The sequence below is a fragment of the Drosophila kikkawai genome, chromosome 2R (assembly GCF_030179895.1).
Source record: "Drosophila kikkawai strain 14028-0561.14 chromosome 2R, DkikHiC1v2, whole genome shotgun sequence".
Taxonomy (NCBI): domain Eukaryota; kingdom Metazoa; phylum Arthropoda; class Insecta; order Diptera; family Drosophilidae; genus Drosophila; species Drosophila kikkawai.
The window spans coordinates 19,533,611-19,556,702 of NC_091729.1; the positions used below are offsets into that span (position 1 = coordinate 19,533,611).

Sequence of the window (23,092 nt, forward strand, 5' to 3'; positions counted from 1 at the left end):
GGTCGCTGGGACCGAAAAGTCTGGCAACGCCGCGGCACGAACGACCAGCGTTGCCAGACTTTTCGGTCCCAGCGACCAAAAGTGCCAGATCAAATGTGTGCAAAATAGGGCGCGGTATATTTTGGTATATTTTTGAGGACCAGGCAACATTTTTATTAGGTCAGCTTGCAGTCACACTGAGCGTCCAAAACAAACAAAAATAATAAAATACAGCTCGTTTTGTGATTGTTTTAAAAACGGAAATTAAAATGACAAACTAGTCCACAGATCACAATGGCGAAACGCAGGTATACAGCGCTTCAGGAAGAGGTAAATGTCCTTTTGACCAAGGACGATGAACGCACTCGCAAAGAACTTGATGCACTGGAAATTAAACTGGATCACATTCTGAGCAATCAAAGCGAAATCCTGACGCGTCTTGGCGTTGTGGCCCAGGGCCGATACGGCCTTGATGTCTGTGAGGTGGATGTTGCCTATTTCCCGGTCTCCGATCCCGATGAGCTGCCAAAACTGGACGCTTATCTGGCAGAGCCCGGCAATCCCTATGTAAGTGAAAAAGGGATTCCTTAAATTGTTGATACCCTTATGTTATTTACTTTTATATATTATACTTACTTTGTTATTTTTGTCGGATAATTTCAGGGTCGGCTAATGCGTCGTCTTCTAAGGCCAGATGGCAAAGTAACACCTCTTAAGAAGTCTTTTGTGAAGCTTTTTACTGATAATATCCTGCTATCCTTCAACTACGCTGGTGTTTCAAATAAAAAAGCGTTCAATCAATATAAAAACATAAACAAAACCCTTTTAGGTGAGTGATCAGATATTTATTTTTAACACGTTTATTACAAAGTATAATCTTTTAAGTTTGTTCTTTAAGTTAATCAATTTTAAATTGAACAAAATTTTAAAACCTTTAAGTTGTAGAGATACTTTTGAACCAAATTCCAGGATTAAATAGAGTCCACTAGATCTAATTATAATAACCCATTTCTAGACATCCAAAAATCCAGTGGATATATCTTGTCGGATTACATTACGGAAATCAGAGCTGCCTTCCATGCGGCAAAGCGGCGCTGTCACAAAAGGAATCACGATCAAAGGCGCAGGAGCCAACTCAGCCAGGAGGCTGAGGCAGAAAATGAATGGGACTAGGTATAACCGAAAGTGCATCGGACTCGGATATCCGTTGCCAGGCTTGTTAGCTTTTCATGCATTCGCAATGGTTATATCTCAATTAAAAGTATAAGAAGCCAAACCGGTTTTGGTCTTTTCTGTAGGTTCTGTTTTTACCACGTAAACGAGGTTATTTTCGGCTTACAAACGCCAAACTTTCAAACCGTAACGTTCTGGTCGACATCCCTCTTGAGAAATATGGATCAATGATTCACCAGCAAATATTAGGAATAAGATCTTAAAGTTAACACTTGCTTATCTTTTTTGATGTCGTCACATCTATTTTGTTGTAAAGTATAAATAGTTAAAATTTAAGAAATAATATAAATAATATTTGATAAGTTGTGACTCGAAATAAATTAACAATAGTTGCTAAGAAAATATAGTTATTCTAATTATTAAGCTAAGTGAAATTTTTTAGAAATATTTAAATATTTGATATAATTTTTAATTTTTTTTTTGGGGTGCTCATGTTTCATCTTTCTAAGTTTTTATATTTTATTTTTTCAGATGTATTCGACGATATTTTTACTTTTGCTTTTCTATTTGTTATTGATATATATGTTTTTATATGTTTAATTTGATTTCATACTTTTTTAATATGTAGAAGAAATCCATCGGATATCTTTGAGTATTTTGTAAATACCTCCAAGTTTTGTGCCCAAAGAGATAATTTATTAAGCTGCTGGTAGTGGAAACTTTAACTAAGCAAAGTTTAGTAATTTTGTTTTCAATTTATGGTATAGCTCATACTTTACTGATACTGAATAATTATTACTTTTTAGAGTCGAAGCTATTTAGCCGATGAATTCACAAACCTCCCAAAAACGTCACTTGATCTTTGTTGGACTTTAAAGAAACACAACCATAAGATGGTTGGCCAAAAGATACTCAATCTGTGTTTTGGGGGCCCAAAAAGACAAGTGATTTCTGCTGCTCTTGGTGGAAAAACGCCAACTTGGAGCAGGGTTCAGTAAACTTGTTTCCAATTTGAAAATGGTTGTGCCTGCCAGCCGGATAAAAACATTTTCCGATGCTTTTTGGGCTTTGCGGCAACAACAATTACAACAAGTACTCGGCTCGGTTTGGTTGCACAGTCGGTATAGCAGCAGCAGCAGCAGCGGCGGGCCATAAATGAGAACTCAATTAGAACGTTTACATTTCTGTAAGAAACGAGTTGCTGCCACTGCGCCGCTCCGTGTTGTAGTTGCTGCTGCTGCTGCTGCTGCTGGTGCTGGTACATTATTTTTTGGCCTAAATAGTAGGCCTTGAGGAATCGGAATCGCTTGAGTTGTTTTTGTTTCACCGAGCGCCGCCACGGCAGCGACGCCAGCGGTGGCAGAGGCAGCGCAGCGTGGAGCGTTGAGATACCGATTCCGATTCCGAACCCGAATCCGCTCAGAGTGGATTCGTCTTTTGGCCCATTCGGATGTGGCCACCGCGCGCGCGTTGTCCGCTGACAGTTTTATTATTATTATTGTTGTTATTATTATTATTATTATTTGGGCCCCGCAGCTAACTCACTTGCCCTTTAAGCCGCGCGTTTCTCGTTCATTTCGAAGTCAGAGTCAGAGTCGGAGTCGGATTCGGGTTCGGATTTCTCGGTTCGAGTGCATCCACATCCACACACTAACGGTTGTTGTTGTTGTTGTGTCGTGCAGTGTGCTCCAGTTGCAGTTTTGCGGGAGGTTAGTTCTGCTGTTGAATAATCCGCGCGACTCCGCGCAGTGTACGCAAATTGCAAAGCCTCCCCCAGCACCCCCCGGAGGAGCCCATTGAGTAACATAGATACAAGCCAATCCAAGAACTGCACTGTCACAGTGTTGGTGTGTGTTCGTGTGGGAGAGGAGAGCGCGAGAGCGAGTAGTGCACGTGTGTGTGTGTGTGTGCCTGAGTGCTTCTGTGTGCGTGTGTGTTAGAATGCACCTTGTGGTATTTTGAAATCTAAAATTGCCAAACACCGCAGCGCGTTTCTTTTTTTTCGAGAGCATTGCAAAAGACTCCAGCTGTGCTAATGCCAAGTCAAAAGGCGAAAAACGAAAACGAAAAGCTGAACAGAACTGACACAAAACAAACTAAAGAAACTGAAAAGCTGAAAAACTTAAAAGCCCACAGAGGCCGAAGAACCAAACTGAGAAGAATCGAAGAGCCGACAAGAAGAAACTGAAAAAGAAACTGTAAACTGAAAATTCGGAAGCCAAGGCTGTCGCGGGTATGTAATTACGAAACTCCTGCGAGCAGCGCCTGCCTGGCTATTTCGGATATCTGTCCGATTGCGACAGATTTTCCGTGGATTTTCCGCCATGGATTAATGGGCGCCAAGGGTACAGCCAGCTTTCCCACACACACACGCATACACACAGCCGCACGCCAGTCAGCACACACACACACGCACACACTTATTGGCCAACGTACAGTGAAACGTACCCTAATTGGAAATATCAAATTTTGCAGTTCTAATTGGAATATATAATTGACAAATTTTGAGGATTTCAAATAGGATCTGCTTCATTTCATTGCACAAACTGCGACTTTTGGACATTGATGAATCGAAATTCAAGTTATAAAGACTTTATAAACTGTTTAAACAAAAAGTGTTTACCAGTGTTAATTTAAAACAATCAAATATATTAAAAAACTATAACCTATGATCGTAAGTGTGGGTACATGTTTATTATTTTTACATCAAAAAAGAGATTTGTTTTTAAGACATTCGCCTTCATTTAAGGGTCGTTTCTTTATAAATTAGCTAAATCATTGTCCTGTCACGGTCGTTAATATTGGAACTTTTCATCTTTTGCGAAATAAATTTCAATTTATATCTACAACACCTGGAAAATACCTCAAATATTAATTGACATAGGTCAGTTGCTATATAGAAAAGAAAATGAATGGATGATATTTATTTGCAAAAGTTTAACCAGTATAAATTAACGAGGGTTTTAAGTCTAATTTGATATTTCTTATTCCCTGTAAATTTTAAAAATATTACAGAGCTAATTTTATATTCTAGGCTGATTAAATCAGATAATACAATTATTGTAGAAAATGTGTCAGTATCATTCATCATGTCGAGATATGGAGAGTTAGATATGCAAATTTAAAACACATTTTAGGGAAATGAGCTTTTGTTCCCTTTGCCCTTTAACATTGCCTATTGTGTGGAGTTACACCGAATCCAACTTCGGGGAGTTGGACTGTATTTACCTACGTCACGCCCACCTGATTTCAGTGCAATCGCGTTGGCCCAGTTTACGGGCATGCTCCAAGACAAAATACACTCCTACAAGGTCGATTGCCTATGTGTGCTGGTGGTGCTGCTGCTCTGGCTGTGGCTATGACTGTGTCTGCCGCTGCCTGTGTTTTTCTATACCAGTTTCTAAACCTGCCGCAGCTAGTTTCCATTTCTACTGGGATTATCTGCTCCGGCTTCGGCTTTGGCATCGGCATCGGCTTTGGGCCTTCGCTCTGCTGCAGGTGGCTGCAGCTCTCTGGGAGCTCATTACTCCGCCTGCTCCGCTGCCGCCGCCTCCTCATCTATCCACATTTTCGCATCCGACAGCCTGTGTGTTTGTGTGTTTGTGTTCGATTGTGACACAGAAACCAACTAAGAAGTATGTGGAAATCTCTTGGCTGCATCGAAATCAAATCAGAAACTCGAGTTGGTCTCGCCAGTTGGCTCCGCTTCGCATTGAGTTTCCATTTCAGAACATATGCGCATTTTCGCAACAGTTTCCAAGTCAGAAGATTGCTAGGTTACCTGACGATCGAAGAAGGGGTTTATACGGCTATCCGACCGTCTAAATCTGAACATTTCGAAATGCCAGTCACACCTGTTCCTATTTCCGATTTCGGTTCTATATTGACGGAATCGGAACCAATGAATTTACACGGTTTCCCACGGATATTTGAGTTTGCAAGGAAATTTCAGGTTTTTACAGATAGATATTAACATTTTAAATTTAAAAATTAAATTGTTTATTATTAAAAAATAATTTTAAATAGAGCCATTTACCAAAAGGTTAGTGTGGGTATTTTAATTAATGAATCAAAAGAAACCCTAAGTTTCTTATTGGAGTACCTATAATAATTGTCCTAAACCGATTCATTTTACTTATAAGAACTTCAAATGTCCGTTGCCGTTTATTATTTCAAAAAAGCATTTTAAATAAACTAAATAATTAGTTTATTGGTAGAAAAGGGCGCTATAATTATGTTTTGGGGCATACAATCCTTCGTAATCACAAGGATTTACCTACTGTTAATCCTTTATTTATTTGCAATTCTCATCCATTGGGCTGTCCACTGTTTATGGGAATTACTGTCGATGGCGTATCGATTCCCAATTTGTCTCTTGCATTTGGATGCCAGAATGATGCGCTGCATCCCTGGCTCATTCCCCGAAAGCAGCACACGCACACAGCGACAGCGCACCCTTGCAACCCCGCGTGCCACCCTCTAGCAGCCCCTTCCTCCCACCCCCACTGCAGTGTGCTCAATTCGGACGTATGTGTGTGTTTGTGTGAGTGCATCTCCCCCACAGCAACTGAAAACTGCAAACTGAAAACTGCACGAACTGTGGTGCAATAAACGACGAGCGAACGGAACGGAACGGAACGCATATTGCGTTGGCGGCGATAGCTTGGATGTTGGTGCTGCTGCTGCTCCCTCTGCTGCTCCCGCGCACCTCCCTCCACCTCCTCCTCCTCCTCGCATGATGATGACAGCCGAGGTCGTAGGCAAAGACGACGGCATACGCTCGAGTAACTGGCTCAGGCCACCACTACAAGCAGCCAAACCTGTTGACCTAATTTCAAATTCTGCTGCGTCTTTGTTGTTGCTGTTGCTGCTGCTGCTGCTGCGGCTGATCTGTGTCTCTGTGCCAGCCACTCTGCGGGCGTGTGTGGCTGTGTGAGTGCTGCCTCTCGCACGCTCTCTCTGTTTGTGTGCCGGAGAGCGGAGAGCCGAGCGATTGGCAAATCTTCGCCAGTGGTGTTTGGCGCCAAGGGGGATCCACATCCACATCCACACCAACATCCACAACCTCATCTTCATGGGAGAATCCGAATCCAATAGCCCAACAGAAAAAGGCCTTCAAACTAAAAGCATTCCCTCTAAATTATGGAGATTTTTAGGCAATAGATGAGGTATTTTAAAAAGAGATATCTGAGAAAAGTATTTGCGTCTATTGTATGTAGTAAGAGTCTGTAGGTGCTCCCTCCTATAAATTTATAGAACGAAACGAGACAAATTAAGTGTATAGCCTTTATTGCATTATGGTAATTTTTGAGCTATAATATAATAAAATATCATAAAATAGAGTATTTTATGCGATAGAATTAGTGTATTTTAAAACTAGAAATCTACATATGAACCTAAATAAATACATACATACATATATGAAGGGTGTACTGCCAGTTGCAATTAGTAAATTAATGTTCTAAACAAAAAAGGTTTTTAATTCTGATAATCTTTTCTTTTTCTTCTCATAGATACCTACTTTAATATATCTCAATAATACACATACATATGTAAATAAAATGTAATAATTAAGTAAATACACTTCAAATTGGTAGTTTAGTTTGGGTTATTAACTACATTTATTTTACCCTATAATTTGAAATATTGTTGATTTACCTATACCATTTCCGCTATACATAATGTTTGTTTTTAATTTGATAAGGGATTATTAAAAGTGTGAAAAATTCAAAAATAAAATTAAATTTTTAAATGCTTATCAAACTATTAGAGAATTTTTTCCGAATGGTAATTGATGCAATTTTTTTAATAAGCTAGATCGTATATGTATAAGTGGTAATCTAAGAACCCATTGAGTTTGCTAATGGTAATTAATTAAAATAATAATCTATACATATTATAAAATAATGTTAATTAAGTAATATAATATTTGTATTGCAAACCTTTTATTTTTTTCCGAGTGTGCTTATAAATGTGGCTAATAACTAAACGATCCCCCTTTCCCCATTGAACTCTGACTCACCTGGCGGTGGCGGGAGGCTATCCCCCTCAAGCCCCGCCACTGGCATTTCCGTCCCAAACAAAACAGACACAGTTACAAGAACCCACACAGGCATGGATGCTAGTACGGATACAGGGACAGATACAGTCGGTTCTCCCAGTCATCCACATCCATTTCCATTTCCAACAGCTATTGCAGTTTGGATTCAGTTCGGTTCAGTTTGCTTCGGTATTTCGGAAATCGATGTGTTCTGTGGGAAATCGAAGATATGGCTGATGTATGCCCTTCCTAAAATATCAGCAAAAATAGAGTTGGTAGTCCGCTTCGGGGTTTGTGGACCTCCCACCTAATTTACTATAAATTTTATATATTTTTATTTTGCGTCCCAGTAACCACAAGAAATTACGGTCGCCATCCTCTGCCTGCCACTCTGCCAGCGTCGCTGCCTCGGCCGACGTCGCTGCCTGCTCCACTTGTCGCAGTGACGAAACGTTCGTGCCCAAGTGTGTGTGTGCGTGTGTTTGTGTGCAGAGAAAATCAAGTGAATCAAAATGAGCGTATAATTAGGTCAACACAACAAAAATTATACGCTAGCCACTTACCAAAGAGAGCAGAGCGGGCAGCCGACTCGACTCTCTGGGAATCGGAAGTGGGGCAGAGCATGGTCGTTGGCGGTGCCATCAATTAGAAATTAATTCACGCGCCTAATGCAACAAAATTGCAATGGCAATTGCAGTGAGAGCAGAAACACCAGCAGCAGCAGGCAACAACAAAAGCAGCAGGCGTGAAAAGCATGCACTTGCAACAACAATGGGGGGAGAGAGCGGGAGTGAGAACCATAAACAAAAACGGGACATGCGCTGGGCTCCAAGAAAAGAGAGAGCGGCCGCATAGAGAGTTGTATACAGAGAGGAGCTCCACTGCTCTCTCTTTTTCGGTTTTGCCGCTCAGCTGCTTTTCGGCTCCCACTGAACTATTTTTTTGCCCCCACTTTTTTTTCGCCCGTTTCTTTCTTGATTTTCTCGATGCCGCCTCGGTGTTGTTGTTGTTGCTGCTGCTGTTGGCCGTGGCAAGTGTTTCGCAATGAGTGCAGGCAGGCCAGGCCAAAATGAAATCATCGCTGTGCGCCGTGCCGTGCTCTCTGGCATTGATGGGGGGGAAATTCCTGTTCCACTTTCTATTATGGGAGTCGCGGCGGCGACTTTCCTGTTGTTGTTGTTGCAGCAGCGGCAAAAGTAGCAAAAGAGCACGTAGCATAAGTATGTCACCATGGAAAGTGGTTTCTCTCTCACCTCTCCCATCTCTCTTTTCGTTCTGTTCTTGTTCTCATTTCGACGCACATGTTACTGTTGTTTGTTGTTGTTGGTTTTTTGGGGGATACATTTGGGAATGGCTCATTGATTTGCTACCAAACAGTAGCAACAACAACTCCCCATCGACCGACTGACTCATTTGTGTTCCCCCTCTCGCTCTAGTCTCCCTTCCCCTTACCGCTCCCACGCTGGAAAACCGGTAAAAATTGCTGCTAAGGTCAAACGCGAGTGTGTGTGTGTGAGTGTTATATGGTCTATTTTGCATGAAGATCCAGCCTCGAAAGTGAGTCGCCTTCAAAAAGATGCGACTCCACTTCCAGTTCCACTTCCAATCCGCAGACGATTCCAATTCCAATTCCGACTCCCATTCCGTTTTTTTTTTGTTAACTTCCAAGCAACAACAGCAACCATAACATCACTGGTCAATGCAATGCTAATAAACTAGCTTTTGATTTCAATTTGAATTTGAATGGGAATCGTGCGCGGCGGCCTAAGGCTATGGAAAAGACTCATTTGGCCTACAAGCCCAACAAGCACAGTTGGTCGAAATACTATATCAAATTTGAATGGAAATAATCCTTTCCTAGAAATTAAGAAACCCTTTGAAAAGTGTGGAACCTATTTGGCCTACAAATTTAGGAACAGTGGGTCGAAATTCATGAGCTCATAAATTAAATATTTTCAAAATATTCTAAAGTTTTTAATGGAATTCTTATAAGAACAAGTTTTAAAATTGACAAAAATTTGTAAATTAAATTTTGAAAACTTTACAGTTCATTTTTGCGACACTATTCACAGATATCACGGATAATCAATAAAACCTTAATCAAATTTGTTAAATTGTTTTAATGGGCTTTTTGGCAGTTTTTGCTAAAAAATAATTTAACTAAGCCTTTTACAATTTTTCATATTCAGCTGAACATAATTCCCTTTAGTCTCCGAACAACCGCACAGTGGCTCAAAGCTTGTTAATAATTGTTGAAAATATTAAATATTAATCTATTTACTTTATGGGGTTAAACAAGTTCAGAAGTAAATTTTAATTTTAAACAATTTAAATATCCAATTATAAACTTTTTAAAATTTACCCTGTAGACCAAAGCAGAGTGGTTTATAATCAGTCAATAAGTCAATCTAAGAGGAACAATTATTTGATAAATTGTTATATTACATTTTTATTATCTTGTCATCTTAAAAAAATAAAATAAAAAAGCTTCGTCGCCTTCCATTTAAAATCAATTAATCAATGACTGCAATCACTGCTTTATAAACATTATTTATTTAATTGCTCAAAAATTGGCGGCCCACTTGGTCGGTGGCGTGCACCTTTTAGCTTGGTCCGGCGGACAGTGTGCGACATCATTAAGGGCTCTCGGGGCGCTCCAATTATGTCGCTCACTTCTGTGTGTGCGGTGTGTGTGTGGTGTGTGTGCTCCCATTTCGCATTTCTCCTACCATTTCTCTCGTTTCCAGAGCGGCTCAGAGCCCAAGCGAAGCTTTATATATTTTCTTCTTTTATATATATTCGTTCGGCTTTCGGGGCTTCGAATTGGGAACAGCGGGCCGGCGAGCAAGTGAAAATGCGGGACACCCCAAAGACCCGAGACTGGGAGACCCAAAAGCCCGGACAAGTTGGGTCGTATGTTGGCCACCGCTTGGCCAGAGATTACGATGATGGTGATGATGATGATGGTGGGGCTGGTGGTGATAATGATAATAATGATAAAGCCTGACCCAGTTGCACTCTAAAACTTGACCCAATGACTCCATTGGGTTGGCAACTATGGCATTTATAATGCCAAAGCCAACAGCGCCTCATAATTACTGAAAATGCAAACCGACTTTTTGTGCGTTTTTTCAGCGCTTCAGTTTTTTGCTTTTCGTTTTTTTTTTGGGTTTTGTGCTCGCCGCTAATGTTTACAGGTTTACAACATTTAAGTGGCCTGGGATGCCAAAGCAAAAGAAGTTTTGTACTCAAAACCGAAACCCGTTCGCATCGAAAAAGTGAATTTGTAATTATGTAGATGCGTCCAAAATAGGCCTACGACACACATTCATTTTTCATAGCTCGAAGCTGACCTGGCCCGAAATGCACATATATCAAATTCACACACATATGTATGTATGTGGGCCCAGGGAAGCTGGTTGGGGCTGAGGTCGTCCCCCATGGCTCTTGGCTCTGAGCTCTTAGCTCTTGGCTCTTGGCTTTTGTGATCTGGCTAATGCTAATGCACAGACAGCATCCAAGGTCGGCTTAAATTAGCCGCGAGAAGAGCTTGGCCAGCTCCATTCGGTTGATTATGGATGATGATTTATACGCTGCCCGATATACACTCACACTGCAGCCCAACACATCCGCACCTGACATGTGTCTCCTCTATCTTCACCTCGGTGCCTTGCTGCCAGTCTATTCCATCCACGAGCACATCTGAGCCACATCTGACCTATTGCCAAAACCCCGACCAGACGACGAGACGGTGACATGCGTCAGTAAGTCAATATTGCACAATGGGACGGAATGCGAGGCTTCTCAAAATGAAATTATTGTCGGGGAGTCTGATTTGAGTCTTAAATCATACTCCAAAATTAATTGACTTTACATGTACTAGGACTTTTAAATGTTTTGTCTAATTATAAATAAATAACTCTCTTAACTTAAGCTCTATTTTAAGCCAGTGTTGAGCTTGTCTCATTTTTAAAGAAAGTAGGTGACTCAAGTGGATCTAATGTGATGACATTTCAGAACCAATAAGTTCCGCTGTTCCACTAGTCGGCTACGTAATTTGAGGTATATTTTCGACTATTTCTCCATTAATATTATGTGGTTTTAAGGAAAGGCTTAGACTTATATTTTCTATGTTTATTAATTAAAAGTCGGATTGTATTTATTATACTACAATGATACACATTTTTTTAGTCTTTGATATCTTTAAATACCTTATTAGAGATACGTTTGATGTTGATCTTGCAAAAGATTCTAGTTTTAGTGGGATTATTTCCTTTACTAAGATACACTCAAATTTTAAAATAATTATAGTATAAGCAAATATTTCACATTCTATATTTGTACCTATTCGCATCTAAAATTGTTTTCTACAAATAAAAATAAACGATGTTTGAGTTTGGCCTAATCAGCCTTATATCTTCTCTGCCAAATGTCAGTTGGTGGCCATTGTGTGTTTGCCACAAACTTTTGAATGATTTGGCCAGTGACGATGAAGCAGTTGTTGTAGTTCTAATTTCGTTGGTGTGTATGCTCTCACCTCCTGCCTACCCGATCTCCCCTTTCCCCTTATTCCCATATATCTCTGTGACGATGTTTGAACGTGTTTGCTTGTGTGTTTGTGCTTGGGTGTCCAAATGATTGCCCACCTGCAAGACCAGTAATTGGCCCCAATAACTTTGGTATTTTCATAGCACGAAGTCAACGTCAACGGCCAGAAACAACAACAAGGCCGCCCAAAAATGGTCGTTGTTGTTACTGTGCTGGTGCTGTTGCTGTTGGTCGGTGGTTTGGTTCTTGGCACAGGTTCCCCTCCCTCCAGCCTGCCCCCACGAAGCTGCGACGCTGACACCAATTTGGCTTATTACAGTCGAACTCTGAGTTTGGGCTTGGGTCTCTGGTTTGTTGGAAGCACTTGAAATGCCAAAAACCGACTGCAAAATACGAAACACAAAAAATAAAGGAAAATAAAATAAATAATAGAAAAAAAGGCAACCACAAGTTGTCATCGATTTTCGGGCGTGGCCTGGTCTAATCTCTATTACACCGAGGGAAAATATCAGTGTTAAGATCCTGAAATATATACCAATTTCCATTTTCAAAATTAGGTTTTAAGTAATCTTCGAGTTTAAGCTTCTAAAATCTCTATAAATCTTTAATGTCTGTCCTAAATTTCGCTGTAATTTTCAAGTGCATATTCCCATCTCAAGACTAAAGAAAGAATTTAATCTTTGCATTGCAGATGGCCGAAACTCTCAGCACGTCGGCCAGCAGTATGGAGCTGGCCTTGAAGGACACCAGCCCGACCGTTGGTGGAGGCATCATTGTGGACATGACGCCCACTACGGCGGCCCTGCTTCACCACAACGCGATGGCGCTGCGCAGCCTCAAGGAGGCGGCCTCGTCCGCCTCCGCTTCGGAGTCGGAACTACAGGAGCCCCGCTCGCCGACGCCCACGCCCACGAATCTCAGCACCGGGCCGCACTCGCCGCCCATGACGTTTCGATGCGAGCGTTGCGACAGCTTTGAGACCAGCTCACGTGCCTCCCTGCTGCTCCATGTCGTCCAGTGCCTGGCGGGTCAGGCGGCGGCGGCTGCTGTGGCGGCGCGCCTCAAGAGCGAGGACCTACGAGGCGAAGAGCCGGAGAACATGAGCCTGGGTCACATGGAGGGTGGCGTCAAGGGGGAAACGGGCAACGGATCCAGCTCTTCGGCTAGCTCCTCGCCAGCGGGCAATAGCGGTGGCGGAGGCGGCGGCAGCGGTGGGGGCAGCAACAGCAGCTCCCGCAAGGTCTTTGAGTGTGACGTCTGCAACATGAAGTTCTCCAACGGCGCCAACATGCGACGCCACAAGATGCGACACACAGGCGTGAAGCCGTACGAGTGCCGGGTCTGCCAGAAGCGATTCTTCCGCAAGGACCACTTGGCGGAGCACTTTACCACGCACACGAAGACGCTGCCGTACCACTGCCCGATCTGCAACAGGGGCTTCCAGCGCCAGATCGCGATGCGTGCCCACTTCCAGAACGAGCATGTGGGCCAGCACGACCTGGTGAAGACGTGTCCGCTGTGTAGCTACCGGGCCGGCTCAATGAAGTCCCTGCGGATCCACTTCTTCAACCGACACGGCATCGATCTGGACAACCCCGGACCGGGCGGCACCTCCTCCCTGCTCTTGGCTCTGGAATCTCAGGCCTCGGCGGCAGCAGCAGCAGCAGCGGCTAGTTACGTTCCGCCTGGACTCAGTCCTGTACCGGTGCAATCTCAATCCCAGCAACAGCAGCAGCAGCATCAGCCGCCTCAGGTGGCGCCGCCGGCCAGCGACAGCGGGGAATCGATGCGATCCCTGGAGAACGCCACGCCCCCGATGCACTTCCTCACGCCGCATGTGGAGATCTCGACGCTGGGCGAGAGCGGCAATACGGAGCTTTTCAATGTAAGTGTCCAAGGGTACAGCTAGGGTCAAAATAATAGCACCGAAATGAAAATTTGTTTTGTGTTTCAAATAAATATGACTGGTTTTTTATGAAAAAACTATTTTAAAACATGTACGCTTAAATAAAATTTAAAAGTAGTTGCTATTATTTTGACCTCTCCCGTAGCACTTCCTTTCCCTCTTCTTATTTTCTAAATTCCCCTCGCTTACAATAAAATAACACAGCTGATTTGCGTTTGGCGTGAATCTGCATTACAGGCAAACAACAACAACAACAATAACAACTGTGTTACCAACAATAACAACAACATTAGCGGGAGCAACAACAACAACTGCAGCAGCAATAATAATAATAACAACAACAGCAACAGCAGCTCGATTAGCAATGGAAATGGTGTCGAGTCCAATGGCGAGAAGGTAAAAGATCGCGCTCTGATCATGCAATCGCCAGTGGAGTTACCCATGGATTGCAACACAAAGGCCACACCCATCACGTCCAGCACCACAGCCTCCAGCCTGAGTGCGAGTCTCAAGAGCCACCACCATCCACATCCGCACCACCAGCATCCGCATCCGCACCACCATCATCTCCACGAGAATCACATAACGCCGTCGATCAGTTTGATACCCATCAAACAGGTGAGTTTTGGATGGAAATCGGGGCGATAAGTAAAGAACTTGAATATACTATTTATAAGATTTTAGAGATATCCAATAATAGACCAGAATAATATACCAGAATAATAATGTGCTGCAAAGAGCAGGAAAACACAGTTGTAGTGTCTTCTCTAATTTTTTAATTGATTTTCTAAAATCAGTTCTTGTTTTACCGATGCGAAAAAGACTTGACGGGCGGTACGGCTTGCTGTTAGTGTTAGCTCTCAAATAGACAACAACATTTTCTTTTCAAATACTTTATCCGTCCAAGATATTTAAATAGTGAGGAAAAAAATATATTAAATATTAATATAACCCCTCATCTAGTGAAATTCTTATGTTACTCAGTGTAATAATGGCTCTGGTTTTATAATCTAAACTATAACTAATTGGACCACTTTTCGCCCACTATTACATTTGAATTGTGGGCTACATTAAAGCCAAATCTGCATATATCATTTTTCTTAAGAACTTCAAAGTGAATTTCTAATATCCAATGCAATTTATACTTAGTACTTCAGACCTACGCTAATTTGGAGTTATATGGGAGCCCGAGTCATAAAATATTGCCTCTCCATCCGCTCTATCCACATGCGAAGGCGGAACAATATTTTCAAAAACCTGTTGTGCATCACAAAAGATTGCATACCTAATTTGGTCGAGGTGGCTTTATGGCTTTCCGAGAGATCCAGGTCTTTACATATACAATATGCTGGTGTTTGATTCAGCGCTTGATCTTGACCTAAAATGAAGTTGAGGGTTAATTTCACAAACTCAAAAGTATTTCATTTTGGGTATTTTGGTATGATTATTATAATAGTTTTGGTAGGAATTTGTTAGTAATTTAATATTTAAAGATTTCTAGGAAAAAACAAAGGATTTAACTATTTTTATTAAATATTTATTATTATAGTAACTAAATAAAGGCAAGGAAAGTCCATCTCTATGTCAGAATGCTGGCTCTTTATCTTTTTAAAAATCACCATTTATTGTAATTAATTTTTATAATTTTTGTCTTTTTACAAAAGGAGCCCATGGCCGAGGATGTGGACAAGAAGGATCTGATGAATGGCAGTGATCCCAGCAGCGACACCGAGCAGGCTTCCAACAACAACACCAACAGCAGCAGCAACAACAACAGAATCACCTCACTGATCAAGGTTTGCCCTTAATATAAATAATATTAAATCAAATAATATTAATAAATTTAATACCAACCAGGTCTCGCCACTGAAGTCACTTCTGCGGGAGGATCTTAAGCGACGCATCTGCGCCAAGGCCAACAACCGAATCACCCGGAACGCCACACCATTGGAGAGTAGCAACAACAACAATAGCGTGCTGTCCAACAGCCTTAGCAATGGCTCCGGAACAGGTTCTGCCGGGGTAAATGGCGGCACTGGTGGTGCCGGAGCAGGAGGTGGCGGCGGTGGACCGCCAGCGCCTGCGACTACGAATGCCAGCAACGGCGCCAACTCGACGCCCATCTGCAATGGAACGATCACGTCGACCGGCCAGGATGGCGATTTAATGCTTAACCGCAAGCTAATCCTCACCTGCCACTTCTGCGGGATCGAGTTCCCCGACGAGACGCTGTACTTCCTGCACAAGGGCTGCCACTGCGAGAGCAATCCGTGGCGATGCAACATCTGCGGCGAGCAGATGAACAATGTCTACGAGTTCAATGCGCACCTGCTCAGCAAGAGCCACCAATAGCAGCCACAGTTGGCCGGCAAGTAGGAGTTGGAGGAGGGATAGCCAGCTTGCCGGCCCAGGATCCGGATGAGGATCCGGAGACGTGAGGAGCTCGGGGACAATGCATCCCCAGCGAATCAGCGGATTCAGCAGATTCAGAATATTTACTTAGCTCAATTTTGAGAGATTTTCCACAACCAGGCACACAGTTAAGCTCAGAGCAAATTATACACTTACCATCTAGTTCTACGTTTACACTTACGTCTACGTTACATATATATACACACACATATATATGTATATATATATAGTTAGTTAGAGATAACTCATCATATTTTTATGATCTGCATGCAGAGAGTACGAAAGATCAAATGAGAGCTACGTAGTTACCTAATCCCTTAACGAGTCGATGGACGTAAATACCTTCCCGGAGAGAGAACGGAGCAAAGGAGAGAACCCTGTTATGTAGTCTTATTATGCCTTAGGTTCGTAGTTTAGTCCTTAAGTACTTGGCAATAATTTCCAGCCGGTTCAACTGGCCCAGCAACCAGCAACCAACTTACGTTGGTAAGTCCGCTTAAGTCGGTTTTAGTGCATTATACATACATATATATTAGCTAAGGCTCGCCTCAAAGGTGGCAGTTTATGGTTTTAGAGACCCTATACCCTTCCCTATACCCCCCCACAACACACACACACCACACATAGATACATCTGATATATATAGTATATATATACGCCTATACAGTTTCAGCGAAGGGCTTTAAATTTGTTATGTTTTCAGAGTTTAATGCGACAAGGCAGCAAGTTTAATTATACGCTTTAAAGCGGATATAAAGCGAGAAGCTATATCTATATACAAGCGAATGTTACATATACAAGAATATATAGCCAGGTTATAAACACTCTCTCTCCCTCACAGAGAAATCGTTTTAAAAGGCGCTCAAAAGAATGCTAGCATACTTTCGAGAGCTCTTTTCAAACGATTTCAAATCACCGAGATACAGATACACAGATACAGATTCTTTTAGCTTAGCAAGAGGTTATCGAATTATGAATTCAATTATTATATACTCGTACCTTTCACATACATAGATCCTAGTTTCAATTCGAACTTATATCTAACACAATAACACACACACTGGGGAAACTCCCCCCATTTTGTGGGCAAAACCTTTCGAATATTCGCACAGTGCTGCTCGTCAGTTTGCATACAACACAGAGAGCGAAGCATAGGAAAATTTTACAGAAACAAAAACAAGAGAAGGAAACAACAAGGAAAACATAAAACAAGCAAGACAAAAACATGCAAAAATTACAATTGTGATACGAAATTGTTGTAAATAATTGGTAAATCGAAATATGAGTAAAGGGAACTTTATCGTTTAGACAAGAACTATGCCTTAGATGCCTATGATATAGCATTACATACATATATATTACTGATATCTACACATCTGCGATGAAGATGATGATGATGATGCGAGCGATCACTGTACAAAAACAAAACAAAAACAAAGCAAAACTGGACGACGACTTTAGAGGAGCTGTTGATTATATAGTATAGTTAACTTTAGTGTAAATCAAAATTGCGACAAGTGCCCTTTCCCCCCTCTATTCCTTGGATCCCCCGTGCCCCCCTAACCCCCTTTGCTGACGTCACGGGTTGTATGCAGAGCCAGCAAGGCGCCACTGTGCGCCAAAAAAAAAATTTTTACTTCAGATTAACATCCGTCCATGATGTTCACAAAACAAAATTCTAGGGCTGATAGCGAAAGTAACAACACACTTGTATCCATTAATTACGTATGTAAAAAGTAGCAGCAGAACAGAGGAAGCGACACACATTGTTCTTAGGGTATTCCCCCCCTTAATTTCTCTTCTTCCACATCATCTTTGGTTGTTATTGATCTGTACTTTTTAGGTAGCTTTAATTCTTAGTCGAAGGTTTTTTTTTGTTAATATCATTTTGTTGTTCATCCCCCCCCGTTGGCAGCACATATTTGCACATTATGTACATTACGTTCCCAGACCTTGTTCTAATTACTACTTATTAAATAAATAATTAGTTATGGTAATCACCGACCCCAGCCCTTATTTGCTCTATCTAGCCAATTCAAGCGTGTAAAAATGGTTTGTTGTGTTCAGTTAATATATATTTACCACTTACTTACTTACTTACTCGGTAATACACTTAGGGCGTAATTTTGTTTTTGTTTTTATACGCATAAACACGCATCATATACACATAAAAAAAAAAGAGAAAAACTTTGTTAATAAACTCTAGCGCCTCAAACTGTTATACGGAATCAATCCATTTCTAAATCAAACAAAAAACAAAACAAAAACAAGGCGTATAACGTTGAATGTAACAATTGAGCAATTTTTAGCTGAACTTTCATGTTAAATTTTAATAGAATTAAAGCGATAACAGAAACGAAAGATTAAAAAAAAAAAACAAGAAGGAAAACACCAAATGGATTAAGAACAGAAACAAAACATTTACTTAATTAGTGATTATAATTCTAGCTACAAACAACAACAACAAAAAGGCATGTTAATTTTTTAGAAATAAAAATGGTTTAAAACAAACAAACTTGAGAGTATTTCTTTCTGTGTAAATACAAGCAGGAGCATTAGTTTTACAGCTTGCTTTTAAAGCAGTTCGTGTGCAAGCAGTGCTACTCTGTTAAGTGGCTGTTAACATGCTTTGCTCCGATTGGCTAACTGTAAATTGTCCAATCAAAACTCGTACAGCTGCACAGTGGTTGGAAATGTAATGATTTCTCTATGAATATTTCAACGCCGGCGCCGTGAGTATAGTTCCTACAAAATCATGCTTTTATGTACATCAATGTCTGGCTGACGGGGGTTGATTACCAAAAAGATGAATGAAACTGAGTTTTGTTTTTTTGTCTTTCAGAAAAGAACAATATGCGAGGTCGTCACATGATCAGCGTTTGCACAGACAACCATATATATGTATATATAACAGCTTAACATATACTTCAATTAAAAGAAGAGGCGACGACGATGGCTATAAAAATAATTGTCAAACCCTCGTCGGGATTGTGTCTGTATGTATGGTATATATCTGTGAGTGTGAATGTTCATATTGGCCCAGGGGCGTTCGGATGTAACGCCAACCATATGTGTCGCCTAAGTGTGGGAATTATCTATATAACTGGAATATGTACATTTTTTTCGGCTTCATTTTGGTGTTGTTATGGATTTTCTGTTGGATAATTAGCTATTTTTGTTACATAATACTTGCTTCTTTAAATCAAAATTCTTTTAAGAACTTTTAAAGAAAATCTTGTAAAGATCTTGGTGAAAAGCTTTAAGAGGAAATAAATAAATTGTACTATAAAATAGATTATTTTAATATTAAATGATTTTAAGCCCTAAAATAAAAAGAAAATTACTTACTCGTTCTTTAATTAATCGTTCTTTGCGAATTATAAATTTGCAGATATATGTAGCTAAATTAAAACATGTTTCTTAATCATAAAAAATGTTATCAAACTATAAAATCCGAGTTTAATTTTTATTATAATAGAATCAAAATGTTTTAAATTAAACTTTTCGAATCAAACGAATAATAGAAACAAATTAAAAATCTTAAATTAATATTAATAATTCTATTAATTTATCTAATATCTTATTTAATATTTACTTTGTACATTTTAAACCACTTCCTTAAAAAACTCTGACAACATGACAGATGTTCTATCAAACATATATAATATTGGTATTTCATACTCACCATTTATATTAAAAAGTAAATATAAATACCGAACTAATTTAGCAAACACCCCTAACACGATCGGGGATTTAACAACCCCAAAGTTGGCTTGCAGGAACGGATCAGTTGGACAGAGAGCGAGCATCGGAGGTATCGTATCATTGGCAGCTCACTTCCTCCGCCACTGAAGCCATTTGGCAATTTCCCTAATACCCTACCGAAGGATGCCGCCGATCCGGATTCCGAGCATATGCTCCGCTTGGCCCGATCCAGAGTATATCCATACACTCTCGCTTTGCGGCAATTTGTTTGCAGTTTTGTTTGCGATTTAGGGGATAATGTGCCATAAAGCCAAAATACGATTGACTGAAGCCCCGGCTGGAATCACCACTAATCGCCGGAGGAGGATAGTGGAGAAACAGAGACGGAGACGGAGACTCAGGGAGATCTAGCTGGCTGATCGGCCAAAGGATAATGCTCGGCAAAGTCCATTGTGAACGCATCAATAGTCATAATCGCAGCATCAATATTTACCCTGCGAAACCCAGATCTCCGTCTCAATCCCTGAACCGAAATAACAGATCCCCGACTCCGAACCCAACCGCTGGACGGACAACAATGCGAGCAAATCCGCTGCCAGCGTTCCAATGAGGCGATTAACACCTAAATATGTGTGTCATTAGAGGCGACAAATGGAAAACGCATTGACAGCCAGACAGACGATGGCTTTGACATCCTCATCCTCGTATATTCCAGCCAGAAGCATTGCAGTTGCTGTTACACAGAGAAAAATGAATGGTTGTCTTTTTTGGTACAATTTGGGAAGTATACTTGAGGCTATGATTGATGAGTTCGTTTAGGAAATTTTACATTTTAAGCATTGAAATTAGTTATTTTTATATAAGAATATACCATGTATTCCATGATCTACACACGCAAATAAGACATTTTTTTCCTATTTTAAAACAAAGGTTTTAATGAAATATATTGTGTTTTTAAGTAAGACTCTAATTTCTAGGATGAGCTTCCTAAAATCTATTCAAAATATGTAATAAGCAAGCTAGCTTATACTCAAATTTCGAAAGATAAACATTCATTATCAGATCAGATCATTTTCAGTTTCTGAAGAACTGAACCCAATTTGGTTCAGAAATATCTGTTTTTTTTTTTGCAGTGCTCTTCCACATATCAACCTTCTGTTCTGTTTGGTGTCGATAATGCGCGTGTTTTTATTTTCAAATGCCGATAACTTGCCCTTAAGCCGATTTGGCATTCGTGTCGTGCTATATGCCCACAAACACATGCCTGCTATATGCAGATGTATTCCAAAATAAGGTTTGAGATCGGTGAGACAAAGGCAAAGATTTTCAAAAATGCCAAACGATCGATGACGTCACTGAGGGAGATCTAAGTAAAAGTACAAAAATAAGTATTTGTTATAGAATTTAATGCAGGATATAGGTTAAATATTGTAGGAATTCACTTATAAACCATATTTGAAATATTAAACATTCCTGAAAACATGTAAAAACTAAGGATAGTATTACTTTCCCTACTTTAGATTTTAGAAATGCGATGCTCAACGAAAAGAATTTATATTTTAAACTATTTCAGATTTGTATAAAATAGATATTAAGAAAAAGTAGACGAAATTCTTTAATGAAAGTAATAATAAAAATTGTTTCTATCATAACAAAATGCTTTAAAGTTAAGTTAAGAACTAATATATATTTTGTTCAGTGCAAAGCTTACCAATTCACTAGCACGATTCCCTGACCCCTTTGTGGTCAACGCTGGCTGGGATCATGTTCTCCATTGGCATCTGCATCGCTCTCGGCTGTCTGGATTTGAGTATATCTCCGCGATGCGAGTCCATGTGTGGGCGATTGTGTGCGGCCCCTGAACCTAAACCGATTTAAAGCTGACACTGCGCAGAGGTAGGTCAATTCGAAGGAGATTTGCCTAACAAATTATTAAAAATCTCAATGAGGCTTTATGTGACATTCGATACATCGATGGAGGAGAGCATAGGTTATTATAATCTTGAGCCTTAAGTTGATATCCGATAGAGTATAAGAGAAACTTAGAGATACAGTAGAAAATGTTGGTTTTAGTTTAGTTATAAAAGTTTTTATGTGGTTTTTTATATTATTTATTTGTTACTTATTTATTTAAATCTTAAATTATACAATACACAGATTAGACTACAAAAAAAAAGTAATAATATAAATATTATTGACAATTCGAATCATGGTTCCGAGCAATTATCTTATTTATCCACCAATTTAAAGCTTCAATCTGTACAAAATAATTATCAAATATTATCTATCCCCTTCTGGGCGATCTCATCACACACAACACACACACGCTGATGTCAGTAAGTTCAAATTACATTTAATTGTTGGGCATTTTTTGTTGAGGGTGGAAGGTGGAGAGGGTGAGAGCCCATAGATGAAAATCCGCCACAAGGCCATGAATCCATGGGGAGGGGGAAAGTGTTCTGGGGCTTAATTTGTAAAAGAGATAACATTTACACGTCATAAAGCGCGGGGAGTGGAACCCCGACTCCATGAGGGATTGGGATTGCGATTGGTATGGGATGAGGGCGTTACAACGCCGATGATGGTGGTGATGTGTCAGTTCGGGCAGCTGAAATATTAGAAGTCGATTCCGACTCCGTGTTGGGTTTGGGGTTGGGGTAAGTGAATTTGAATCTCAATTGAATTGCGAGTTTGGGTGAACTTTACGCTTGTCTGGTTGCTCAGATCCGGCCCTGCTCATCGCCCTGAACCCAATTATCTTTCAATAAGCGAAGGGGCGGCGGCAAAAAGTGCATCCTCAAGTTACACACACATATCCGGGAACTGTTGTTCTCGTTGTTGTTTTTGCTGGAAGTTCGTGTGCGTGTTTTGCCAAAATCCGAAAATCCAAAAAGCCAAAAACTCACTTTTCCATAGGGGTTGGACTTGGGTTGACCTGCCCTTTTTGTCTTTTGGCCCAAGCGGCGGCGTAACCCAAATCTGGCCTGCGGGCAAAACATCTTTATTAATTCATAATTCAATCGGGATTCGCTGGCGAAGACAATGGCATAGCCCCGCAACATTATGGATTTTGATTTAACTTCAATTTTCCCAACCATCCAGCCCCGTTCCTGTTACTTGTGTTTTCTTGTGTGTCTAGTTTCCCTATTTCACTTTTGTTTCAGTAATTCAATACGATTTTTCAATCTCCGCACAATGCATTGTGCGAGCAGAGAGAGAGATGATTTCAATGGAAAAGCTCACTTGGCCAGCCACAGCCCCAATTTTCAATTTTCCAACCGTCTCCGGATGAGATGATGATGATGGTCCCAGGGGCTAGTCTTTGAATG

At 40.7% G+C, this 23,092-nt stretch overlaps 2 protein-coding genes across 5 annotated transcripts; both read left to right on the forward strand.

Annotated features, from left to right (window-relative positions):
• Positions 1-267: 267 nt before the first annotated feature.
• LOC108076611 (uncharacterized) lies at positions 268-1,472 on the forward strand. The gene is made up of 3 exons (XM_017169526.3): positions 268-546; positions 643-808; positions 995-1,472. Exons 1-3 carry the CDS (start codon positions 274-276, stop codon positions 1,150-1,152), a joined length of 597 nt encoding a protein of 198 aa, XP_017025015.1. The 5' UTR covers positions 268-273; the 3' UTR covers positions 1,153-1,472.
• A 1,085-nt stretch (positions 1,473-2,557) lies between these two features.
• Positions 2,558-18,554, forward strand: LOC108076788 (ikaros family zinc finger protein). 4 transcript variants are annotated; one of them, XM_017169798.3, is made up of 5 exons: positions 2,558-2,861; positions 12,432-13,625; positions 13,851-14,264; positions 15,311-15,442; positions 15,504-18,554. In XM_017169798.3, exons 2-5 carry the CDS (start codon positions 12,432-12,434, stop codon positions 15,996-15,998), a joined length of 2,235 nt encoding a protein of 744 aa, XP_017025287.1. In that variant the 5' UTR covers positions 2,558-2,861; the 3' UTR covers positions 15,999-18,554. The 4 variants fall into 4 exon arrangements, with proteins under 4 accessions (XP_017025287.1, XP_017025286.1, XP_070140215.1 ...); XM_017169797.3 differs by lacking the exon at positions 2,558-2,861 and adding an exon at positions 2,950-3,385; XM_070284114.1 differs by lacking the exon at positions 2,558-2,861 and adding an exon at positions 3,425-3,826.
• Positions 18,555-23,092: the final 4,538 nt, after the last annotated feature.

What these genes read in the sequence shown, in the direction of transcription:
- LOC108076611 (XM_017169526.3), top strand. Translation starts at nt 274, where the DNA reads ATGGCGAAACGCAGGTATACAGCGCTTCAGGAAGAGGTAAATGTCCTT. An exon ending in CAGAGCCCGGCAATCCCTAT is followed by an intron (nt 547 to 642) that starts GTAAGTGAAAAA and finishes GGATAATTTCAG; the next exon opens with GGTCGGCTAATGCGTCGTCT. An exon ending in CATAAACAAAACCCTTTTAG is followed by an intron (nt 809 to 994) that starts GTGAGTGATCAG and finishes ACCCATTTCTAG; the next exon opens with ACATCCAAAAATCCAGTGGA.
- LOC108076788 (XM_070284114.1), top strand. An exon ending in GTTTGATACCCATCAAACAG is followed by an intron (nt 14,265 to 15,310) that starts GTGAGTTTTGGA and finishes TTTTTACAAAAG; the next exon opens with GAGCCCATGGCCGAGGATGT. An exon ending in GAATCACCTCACTGATCAAG is followed by an intron (nt 15,443 to 15,503) that starts GTTTGCCCTTAA and finishes AATACCAACCAG; the next exon opens with GTCTCGCCACTGAAGTCACT.